The sequence below is a fragment of the Azolla caroliniana genome, unplaced genomic scaffold (genome assembly GCF_043228905.1).
Source record: "Azolla caroliniana isolate FFs.n. ecotype wild unplaced genomic scaffold, voAzoCaro1.0.p SCAF_21, whole genome shotgun sequence".
Taxonomy (NCBI): Eukaryota; Viridiplantae; Streptophyta; class Polypodiopsida; order Salviniales; family Salviniaceae; genus Azolla; species Azolla caroliniana.
In genome coordinates, this window is record NW_028230456.1 from 1,204,048 (window position 1) to 1,215,544 (window position 11,497).

General features: G+C 39.2%; 2 protein-coding genes across 2 annotated transcripts; both read right to left on the reverse strand.

The window, feature by feature from the left end:
• Window positions 1-285: 285 nt before the first annotated feature.
• On the reverse strand, window positions 286-1,576 carry LOC147850209 (pentatricopeptide repeat-containing protein At1g11290, chloroplastic-like). The gene is made up of 5 exons (XM_087336765.1): window positions 1,493-1,576; window positions 1,060-1,186; window positions 888-1,001; window positions 651-797; window positions 286-479 (listed from the first exon to the last, which is right to left on the reverse strand). Exons 1-5 carry the CDS (start codon window positions 1,574-1,576, stop codon window positions 286-288), a joined length of 666 nt encoding a protein of 221 aa, XP_087192891.1.
• A 4,888-nt stretch (window positions 1,577-6,464) lies between these two features.
• Window positions 6,465-10,304, reverse strand: LOC147850210 (protein RER1A-like). Its single transcript, XM_087336468.1, has 3 exons — window positions 9,766-10,304; window positions 7,022-7,202; window positions 6,465-6,681 (listed from the first exon to the last, which is right to left on the reverse strand). The coding sequence occupies exons 1-3, from the start codon at window positions 10,158-10,160 to the stop codon at window positions 6,631-6,633; spliced, it is 627 nt and encodes a 208-aa protein (XP_087192594.1). The 5' UTR covers window positions 10,161-10,304; the 3' UTR covers window positions 6,465-6,630.
• Between the last annotated feature and the right edge of the window lie 1,193 nt (window positions 10,305-11,497).

The window sequence follows — 11,497 nt, forward strand, 5'->3', positions numbered from 1 at the left end:
TCGTAGTTTCTTTTTTTTGCACCAACTTGATGATAAATTCAATTGCTTCTTTTGCCACATCAACATTCCCATGAAGTTGGGCAAGATCTTAAAATAACCATCCATGATGATAAAGAAGGCTTATCAGGAAGCTTTTGCAACAAGTTAGTTGTTGTTTCGACGCCACATGACCTTTTGTCCTATGCCATGTTCACTCATCCCATAAGCATGAGAATGACCTTTTGTCCTACGCCACATCATTCAAGGATCTATGGCAATCACCAATAAACTGACATATTCTTTCATTCAACTATAATCCAATGGTATTGCCTGATCGAAACTTAATTTCCCAACCTCCAAATTCCCCCATTTACTACAAGCATGCAATAATACAAGACCAATTATAGGGTAATTTGAAAATGGCATCATTTTTATAATTGATACAGTCTTATTGAAGAGACCAGCATTTTCATAAGTTTGCCCCATGGAAGTATAATGCTCTATGTTTGGAGAAATGCCCTATTTTCTTATCATGTTTTCAAAAAGCCTTTCGGCCTCGCACAACTTCCCCCAACAACCACGTGCATTTAAAACACATATGAAGGTGACCTCATTTGGAGTGAGCCCCTCAATTTTCATATGTTCAATATTGGTATGTGTTGCACTAATACCTAATTGTTCTTGTTGGGCATACCCTGCAATTAATGCATTCCATGTTACCACATTTCGTACTAGAAGCTCTTCAATCACTTCTTGTGCTTTTACAAGACATCCACATTTCACATACATATCAACCAGCGCAGTGCCAAGCATAATATCTTATTCCAAAAACCCTTCCTGTAAATAACATGATGAATTTGTTTCCCCTTCTCTATGGCTCCAGTACTCCCCACGTGCCTTCAAGATACAGATAAAAGTAACCATATCTGGAGAAATGCCCATACTTTGCATTTGTTCAAATGAATCGAGTGCTTTGTGGCCTTGTCCATGCTGGACATATGTTGTAATGAGTGCATTCCAAGCTATTCACATCTTGAAAAGCAAACTTTTCCAGCACTTCCTTGGTTGTCCCAGACATACCACATTTGGCATACATGTTCATCAAAGTATTGCCAAATACCATCAAATCAGTATCCACCAGAGCCATATCCACAATCTCACTGTGAATTTCTTTTGCCTTGTCAATAGCTTCTACACTTCCACAAGCCTTCAAGATGTAAATCAAAGAAATTGTATTAGGAGACAAGCCCTCGCTTTGCATCCTTTCAAAACAATTTAATACTTTATGACATTGCCCATGCTCAACATACCCTTGAATTAGTGTATTCCAAGTGACAACATCTCTAATAGGACACTCTTCCAACACTTTCTATGCTTGTGCAATCGTACCACATTTAGCATACATGTCAACTAGGGCATTACAAAGCATCACATCCTTCCCAAGAAATCCCCTACTCAAAATCACATGGTGACAGTGTTTGCCATTTTCTAGAGTGCCGATCCTACCACATGCCTTCGTAATAGAAAGAAATGTGATCACATCCAGAGAGAACCCTTCACTTTGCATCCGCTCAAAATATTTCAGTGTTATGTCCATGTTCAGTGTACCATGTGATTAGTGCAATCCAACTGACAACATTTCGACTAGGGAGCCCTTGTAGCTTATGCTATTCTCTTTTATTTATTTATTAAACTTTTTTGTATATACATGTAGATGTGTGGTATGATTGGACCTTCACTTTTCCCTTTTCTACCTTTGGCCACACCAAATCACCACAACGGGATAAATTATGGTCATGCTCGTAACACCTCTAATTAAGGATACTATTGTCTACCATAAGATAGTAACTTGAAGGAAATCGGGCTCGGCCACAACCGAGTCCCACAATGCGAATGGAAGACTAAACAGAAAGTTAACAATGCACTTCCACAATGAGATGACAGTGTTTACGTGGAAAACCTCAAAAGGCAAAACCACGGGAGTTTGCAGACTCCGAATAGGATGACTATAGGGCAGAGATACTACAAAGTGAAACTCAAAGGTAATGACCTCGTGCTTTGTCTTCACGAGCCAGTAGTTACTGTAGAGAATATGCGGGATAATGCTTGGCCACAACAAAGACTGTTCAAGGTCTCTCTCTCTCTCTCTCTCTCTCTCTCTCTCTCTCTCTCTCTCTCTCTCTCTCTCTCTGTTACGCTCTGTACAACAGTTACACCAATTTACTCTTACGATGATCTGCGACCACACTCAATAGTGTTTGCCATAGGTCATATTTATACTAATATGACTTTCGGGCTATTTACAAATATAGCCACAACAGGTTAACAGAAACATATTTACATCTATGTCCCTTCATCCGGTGAGAGATTCTCATCGGGCTTGCGTCATCCGGTTCTCACCGGGTCTTCCTTGCCGAGTACTCATCATCCGGTTCTCACCGAGTTTGCGTTGTCGGGTACTCATATCCCATCCGGAGGGACCGAAATCCTAACAAACTCCCCCTTCACTCCGGCATGGGATGCCTCGTCAATCCGATCCTCTTCCTGCATGCATCTAGCTTGTCAGGTGTCAACACTTTGGTCAGCATATCTGACCCATTCTCCTCCGTGTGGATTTTCGTCAGCTCGAACTCCCAATCTTCTACTCGCTCCCGGATCCAATGGTACCTGCGCTGGATGTGCTTTGTCCTCGAATGATAGGCAACATTCTTTGCAAGGTGGATGGCACTCTGACTGTCACAGTAGAGCCGGTATTCCTCTTGCCGGATCCCTAGCTCTCCGATGAAGTCCTTCATCCATAGTATTTCCTTGTCGGCTTCCACAACTGCCACGTACTCCGCTTCCGTGGTTGACAACACAACCGTCTTCTGCAGCCTCGACTGCCACGAGACAGCTCCCCCTGCATATGTCATGACATATCTGGATGTTGACCGGTTGGTATCCGCATCAGCCGACATGTCTGAATCTGTGAATCCGTTGATGTTGCATTCTGCCTTGACTACCTCCAGAGATGCATCTACATCCAGTATTTCATGTTTCATTGTTGGAACCCTACATTGGTAGTTCCATTCCAAATCGGGTTGCTCTAGCCCCACCTCCAGTTCAACTTGTTGATGGCCCAGAATTTGAAGTCAAAGCTATTTTGGACTCCAAGATAATACGTAAAAAGCTTTATTATCATGTGGATTGGTTAGGATATACACCAAATGATCGTACTTGGGAGCCATTTGAGAACCTTGATAATGCCTCTGACTTGGTGGCTGAATTTCATCGCCAATATCCAGATAAGCCAAGTCTGAATTCATGCATTACGACTCATGGAAGTCGTCGTCAAAGGAGGGGGATGGTGTCATGTGTATACAAAACCCAATAAGCTTTATGGTGATTCGAACCCATGAACTCCTCAAAGAAGGCATACAACCCCATCCATTAGGATACATCATATTGTATATATTAAATAATAAATTCTATTATATCAATAGGAAATACATATAATAATATTATTGAAATGTCGCCACCTTGCATAGGCTAACGCATCATTGCCAAGGGGCATGCTTGCATGAATGCCAAGTGGCGATCATGTGTGTCTATGAGGTGGCGAGCATGCATGTATCCAAACCATGCTATATAAACATGTATTTGACTATTGATGAACCATTCTGGTTCAACGCCAGTCTTTGGCATATTCTTGTAAACATTACTCTCGTTATTAATACATTATCAAATTCTTCTTATCTCTCTCATATGTTTCGCTTCTCTTTCTCTTCTTCATTTTAAAACTTGTTCCTAACTTTGGCCCTGACACTGGGGACTCCGATTTGACTATTGATGAACCATTCTAGTTCATCACCAGTCTTCAGCATATTCTTGTAAACATTGCTCTCGTTGTTAATACATTATCAAATTCTTCTTATCTCTCTCATATCTTTCGCTTCTCATTCTCTTCTTCATTTTAAAACTTGTTCCTAACTTTGGCCCTGACACTGGGGACTCCGATTTCGGTCTCTTCCCCAGTTATTGTCGACTTCCGTAACCAAGGCCTTCTGATCAGTTCCGGATTCCCGGTCCTTCTGGCGAGCTTCTTCATATAGAAAACTGTATTTTACCCTTGCTAGGGACAGGTGTTTTCCTTCCAACCTTGCATTGCCTAGAGTGACAACTATCGTCTCCCAACTATCCGGGAGGGAACCGAGCAGCAGCAATGCGAGTACCTCGTCTGCTAGAGGCACTTCCAATGAGGTTGTTTGATTTATGAGCCCCTGGAATGCATTCATGTGCTCCGTCATGCTAGAGCCATCTTGGTATCTAAGTCTCACTAACTTTCGGAATACCGAGACTCAATTTACGGCATTCTTGTTTTGAAACATGATGACTATCTTCTCCCAGAGTTCATGAGCCTTACTCTCTTCATTGAAGTTGTTGTACAGCTCATGTCGATGAATCATCGAATGTAGGTTGTCGTCTTCATATGCACATTAATTCCCAAGTCGGTGCATCTATTTTGTTCGGCCATGCATCTCTAAACTGTACAGGAAGCCAAAGATCTTTGACCACCAACATGTCCCTCATCTTCAACTTCCATACTGGGTAGTTGGAGTCGGTGATCTTGAACATGGCGCCGAATGAATCTTCCATTTTCCTTTGTTGTTCGCTCTAATACTAGATTGAATGAAATCGGGCTCGGCCACAACCGAGTCCCACAATGCGAATGGAAGACTAAACTGAAAGTTAACAATGCACTTCCACAGAATGAGACGACACATTGTGTTTACGTGGAAAACCTCAAGAGGCAAAATCACGGGAGTTCGCAGACTCCGAACAAGATGATTATAAGGCAGAGGTACTACAAAGTGAGACTCTGTCTTTGCCAGCCGACGGTTACAACAGAAACTTTTTCTATCTCTCTCTCCCTCTCTCTCAGTGTAACAATACAATTACTACAAGCATGACAATACACACTTGCCCTAATTATATTTATACTCATATAACGTACGGACTATTTACAAATGTGGCCTCAACGGCCCCTAGGAAACGTATTTACATATCTGTCTCCCTTCCAGAGATTATACAAGAGATATGTCTAAACAAACCTTTGTCCCAATAGAGACTTAAGGTTGTAAGCAGTAACCCTAGCATTGGACACCCATAAAGGAAGAAGAACAAGTAGAGACATGTGTTTTCCAAATGACGAGAATGGTACAATTCTCAAACATCTACGAAATTAGTTCTGAACGCCATCTTCCATCCAACATAAATATCATCAAGAACCACACATTTTCAAGATCTTAGTAGCCATAAGCTTAAAGTCCAACCTTGGAATAGGACTATGAGGGTCACACCTAATATGTGTTGCCACGGAAAAGGAAGGCATTGAATATGGTAAATGGATTAATCATTTGGTGTAACAACCTATGACATATAATTGATTGTGGATTGCATTCTTATTTTCATTATCATTGTGTTTCATGGAGATATTCAAGCATCCATTGAATTTAGCTCATGTCACCCCCTTGGTTCATTATTAGATAGTTGGTTCTCAAGCCCTCAATGATCTACCAAGTTCATACTTTTCTCAAGCAAAAAAATCCATTTCATACTGAAGTACTTTTCTAGCAAATTAAATCAGCATACATCACATGCACAAACTCAAAAAAGCACCTATCTCAATTCAACCATTTCTCCGGTTCATATTGAATTTGGGTATTATAAATATTGTATTTCTTCTCCACTTTTTATGTTTATTTCTACAGTAACCACCCTATAACTTGTATTCTACACGATATGGACAATCAAGCATGAACATTGTGAACTAAGACAGTTATTCCACTTGAAAGTGCCAAGATTTATTCAACTATATAGACCATAGCATCAGCTTTGAGTCTTGTTTGCTTACAGCTGGTCAAGAGCTCACATATCCTTGTATACCATTCCGAAGTATAGCAGCATCAATCCTACCCTCAATTGTTAAAAACACCATATTTTCCATACATATGATGTAGAGTAAAATAAGCACACATAAAAAATATGTACAGCCACCCACTTCGGAGGCATGACATAATAATTACACTACACGTTTAAAACACCATATTTTCCATACATACGAATAGATGTAGAGTAAAATAAGTGCGCATAAAAAATAGCCACCCACTTCGGAGGCATGACATAATAATTACAGCTGGTCAAGAGTTCACATATTCTTGTATACCATTCCAAAGTATAGCAGCTTCAATCCTACCCTCAATTGTTAAAAACACCATATTTTCTGTACATATGAATAGATGTAGAGTAAAATAAGTGCGCATAAAAAATATGTACAGCCACCCACTTCAGAGGCATGACATAATAATTACACTACACATCTGATCATTGATCCTCTAGGATAATTTTTCTAGTATAGTACTGAAGTAATAAAAATTAATTATCAGGAAGAAACAGCAGCGACATAATACGCATAGTCCAGCCAGAAAGAGATGGAGATAAAAGAATGGATCCAAGAGCATGCATCTATATTGAAAGTCAATACAATTTACAAGAAACTTCCAAAGAATACATGTGGCAGTTTAGTAGCAAAGTTTTACTGGAATTGTGAGAAAAATCAAAAGACAATGTGCATGACACCCCATGTGAAGCTTCATTGGGAATAATTTGTAATTAATCTCTCGAGGAACTGGCTTTGGCGGAAGATTTTCGCCCAGAATATCGCTGCAAAAGCAAAAGAACCAAAATTAATATCGCGTTGAAAACTTGTTTTGGGGAATTACCGAAAGACAACTTGGAACTTGGTTTTATTTCCCTAAATGCCCTGGTAAAACCCCAAAAAAAGGAATCCATTCTTGATGTATTTCCTCAAACATCACAAATAAATGACAATATGACTATTCATTATTGCTCCAAATGGGGTTGACCAAGTGCATTTGGTAAGATAGCAAAAACTTACAAGCATTAGAAGAAATAAAGAACATCCCATATGTATATCCCCACTTTTATCCCTTTCAAATGCGTATATCCCCACTTTTGTCATTTAAAAGAAGTGGTAACTTACCTGTTTACCAAAGGAAAATGGTACATATTTGTATTTTATCATATGGCGTATTTGACGTTTCATTGTAAGAGCAAAGAGCACAATCCAGTAAAGCAGCAAAATTGGCCAGAATACCGGGACATCAAACATCGGAAAGAACGTCAAAACAAAGGCCACACAGAAGGCTTTTGTCAGAGCATACCTGTAAAATAACAATTAAGTTGAACGTTAACACAAAAGAAAATTTACTTACATGAAATGGTTAGAATCATTCACTAACGCAACTTGATCCCGAGTTGCCATGTTCTTTATAACCATTGCCTACAAATTAATACTCGAGTAGAAAATCTCAATGTGAGGATATTCTTAAAGACTCTCTTCCTCTTTGCACTTACCATAATACATAATTGTGCAGTTTAATGGATACACTAATTCTTTTTGTACTCAACATAGTGCTGCAGCGGTCAGTTATTGTGCTTTATAACCATTTTAGATCCGTCGACAGCAAAGTAGTAAATATGGTGGACAAAAACAAGATAACAATGCAGACAAATACTAGATTACAATGCAACAAGTACATAAACAGCACATCGAGCTAAAACTTCAGAGCGAAAAAGAATCAAATTAAATTCAGTAAAGGGGTGAAATAGCAACAAACGCACGTATGTAACCTTCCAATATATGCAAGTACTCGAGAATCAACAACCTTACAGGAAACATGGAAAAGTGTACAAAAACAAATTCTTCAACTTAACAATCCCGATGCTTGCATTTCACAATGCACATATGTACCACAGTGACCTCATGACTCGATAAAGGAAAATAGCCCCGGTGATCTTGGAGTCAAAATGTAATAGGTATCCAATAAGGCCGTTCACCTTAGATTCCACTTCTTAGGAGTAAATATCATGGGGCAATTATTCCTTGTGAGATTGACCAGGTGACTACCCCTAGGATTAAGTTGACTGTATATATTTAGAGTGGTAGTGAGTAGACATGAAACTCTTGTACGTCAATACGGATTAAAAAATTGTAGATATTGTCATATAGCATGGCTATTGAATCTACGGAGTGCATCTAACATGCACGTTTACTTTTCCTAGGTGCTCACATTAATAATCATGATGAATGAAACTTGATTTAAAATTTCCAGAAAAAATAGTTTTTAAAGATTACATTGCTAGAAACCTTGCTAAAGGTGGATTATTCAAAGCAGGTGCAATGGATAACTACAATAATATAGATGTAAGTTGTTCAAGCCATGCCTTCTTAAAAGATTAGAGGGGTTTACACAGCTCTTTCTTCACTACTAATCGCCAACATTTATGATACAAAATGGTCTGACATACAATCCATTGATCTGTGGGAACATTCTGTTTCCAGAGGATAATCCAAAAAATAATCCTAAAGAAGTACAACTACTAATGATAATTATTGCTCCATTTGAGCAGCTTTCAATACAACTTCCAGTAAATTAGGTGGGAGCTATTGACATGGCCTATAGCAATGAACTAGCCATGAATATATAAAAGAAAATTTGAAAGGTAGCAAAATTTTTGGTATTCTAGGATTCTTACAGTGTAGGAGAGGTTTATGGGCTCCATTATCATGAAAAGAGCATTGCATCTCATGTTTATTGACAATCTCCTGGATACTGTCATGCTTCTCCTAATACATCACAGAAATTACTGTTCTGAGTGATATTTCTTAAATCAGAAATTAGGCTTCTGACTAGCAATTGTCTGATCAGAAAAGCACAATATAGACTATGAGGTCAGCAGCAAACTCCGAATCACCGTTAAGACATCATAGATTACAATGATTCCCGCGCAATGAGAAAGAGATAAATACATGTAGTGGAAAGATTGCAAAGTCAGAATAATCCTGCAAAATGTTCAGAATACTTTATGTATCTGCTACAGGATTCCAATCAGAGATGGCAAGTCAATATCCTAAATCTGAGATAAGCATTAACATACCCCTCATGGTTCTACATAAGGTGATGATCCATATTCTCCTCACGTGATCACAAACAAATCATTCCAAACTACTATAATCTAATATACGTACTACTTTTTCAATACTTATAGACTATCTATCCTGTACTACTCCATTTTAAACAGAATCGATTTTCCCTTCAGAAGCAGTATTATATCCTTTACCACTGTTACACAGAAAAGATCCATTACTTTTCTTGAGATAATCACTACAAGATCCGTCTTGTAACTAAGAACAGAAAAACAGCCACTATGAGCAGTGGCAGACATTCTGCAATAGCATAATTATTATAAACGGAGAATACTAATTTTATACTTAGAGCCGACTAGCAGATCTTTCAACTCCAGACACAAAACCTCTCTCAGGAAATCCTTCCAAATAGCTATTTTAAACGGTAAAGATCCGTTTATTCAGCAAAGATGACATTGGCCGATCATTCGAAACAATGGATACTTGAAAAACTTCGTTTTTCCAGATCATTCCCTCAGATAGTACATAAAGGGAGAGTTCGTTACTTCAGAAGTGGTCAATATCAGATCCTTACACTACTACAACTATATAGAACGGAAAATCACGAATGGTTTCTTCATATTCTTCCACACGCGATTACTAAACACGCTGAAGATTTCGAGATGTGATGTATGAGATCATTCCTTCCAGCTAATAACCAGTAAAGACAGAACATTTGTTTCCTCGGCATTTGGTAAAACCAATCCTTCCAAACTACTAGATGAGAGAGAAATGGCATGAGATTCAGATCTACATACCAGAACTTGAACTCAGGAAGGCGACGAATGAAAGGCTTGAATTCATCGCTTCCTTTCGAAGGAAGGGAAGGACCTTCAGTTTCCATGTCGATCTGAGGAGATAGGAAGCCGATGAGGAGGTTGAGGAGGTAGATGCCGAGGCCATAGGTGACAATATAGAAACCTTGAAGGAAGAAGACACGCATGCAGTAGATGAATGCGACGGCAACAGATGCAAGCCATCGAGGGATGGTGTGAGGAGTAGATCTGTCAAGAAAGATCTGGAATTTCCGGGCTTGCTCGCTTCTCCACTTCACGAACGGGCTTCCTCCGCCACCGATCAGATCTTCGCCAGACCATGGAGTAGGGGCTCCTCCTCCACCGCCGCCGCCGCCTAGTCCTGCAGCAGAATCCATCGCTGAGCTCTTACTCTCGCTCTGTGTGTATCTCTCGACTGTGCAGCAGCGGAGGAAGGGAAACAGGCAGGCAGGTAGACAGGCAGCCTTAACCCTAAAAACTTTGAAACCCTAAAAAAACTTCATAACCATCGATCTAAAAATGAGGCCCAATGTTTTCTTCTATTGCTGGCCGTCTCGTTTTCCTAATTTATAAAATTAGCCCCATCGCCCAAACAACTTTGAATCCGTGTGTGTGTGTGTCTCTCTCTCTCTAACTATTTATCTCTCTCTCTCTTTTTTCTTTTTTATTTTGGTAAAAGCACACAATTATATTAACTGTATATAAAATCCACTTAGTTACAACACTTCTTCGTATCCTCTACCTATCATATGCCTATGTAGGGCGAGGGACTTTCTGTAATGCTACTAAAAAACCTGAATATGCATTTGAGGAAATGATCCCCACATGCTCTAACATCCAAAAATTCCACTTGAGAATACCTTTAAGCTTCTTTATATAGGCTTTCACCCCATGTCTATTATCAAACATGAAAGCATTACGTATATTCCAATTGTGTTGTAGACCCCAATAACGTAAAAATTGGAACAATATCTCTATCTCATCATTTGATCCATTTTGAACATATTGAGAAAAACCCCATTGTTGAGCTCTCAAACAACAACGGGTTAAAACTTGCCAAATGTCCGATAAGTACTTCCAAATGGTACACGCTATAGGACATTTAATGAACCTCTGTGTACTATCCTCCAATGGAATAGTGCAAAAGAAACAAGTGCCAAACCCTAGTCCTCGTCTCTTTAAGGCCGAACCTGATGGGAGCCCACCAATCATGACTCTCCATATGAATACCTTTGCACGAAATGGTAGATGGGAATGCAAACCACGTTGTAATATTTTCCACCACCTTGCATCTGACTTATATACATTCCACAACTTCGTTGCTTTAGGAGATAGCCAAGATAATGATGCCATCGCATGATGATACAATATATTTGTAGTGACCTGTAACAAGCGTGTACCATCTTGTAACCGCCAATCTACCCAAGGTGCAAAATTGGTTTTCAATGGCAAAGATCCTTGCAACAATGGTATATCATGTAATTTCTCCCAAATAAATCCATAATTTGGGGGAATACATAACCATCTCTTGGCATCTTCAAAATCTGACAACCTTTGAGATTCATTATCAACCACAACTTCCAAATGTACAATCCCCAATCGAAATAAACGATTGAATTGAGATCTCAACTTCTCTTTCCCATGCCAAAACAACACTCGAGAAGAAACAAGCAATTCGTTCTGTAATGAATTACAATATTCTCAATCACTTGAT

Bases quoted from the DNA above. Each gene is read 5' to 3' on its own strand.
- LOC147850209 (XM_087336765.1), bottom strand. From the start codon at position 1,576: ATGGACATAACACTGAAATATTTTGAGCGGATGCAAAGTGAAGGGTTC. The intron at 1,187-1,492 runs GCATGTGGTAGG...TACATCTTGAAG, and splicing joins CATTTCTTTCTATTACGAAG to GCTTGTGGAAGTGTAGAAGC. The intron at 1,002-1,059 runs GTATGTCTGGGA...AGATGTGAATAG, and splicing joins GAACATGTATGCCAAATGTG to CTTGGAATGCACTCATTACA.
- LOC147850210 (XM_087336468.1), bottom strand. From the start codon at position 10,160: ATGGATTCTGCTGCAGGACTAGGCGGCGGCGGCGGTGGAGGAGGAGCC. The intron at 7,203-9,765 runs GTATGTAGATCT...GTTATTTTACAG, and splicing joins CTTCCTGAGTTCAAGTTCTG to GTATGCTCTGACAAAAGCCT. The intron at 6,682-7,021 runs GTAAGTTACCAC...TTGCTTTTGCAG, and splicing joins CATTTTCCTTTGGTAAACAG to CGATATTCTGGGCGAAAATC.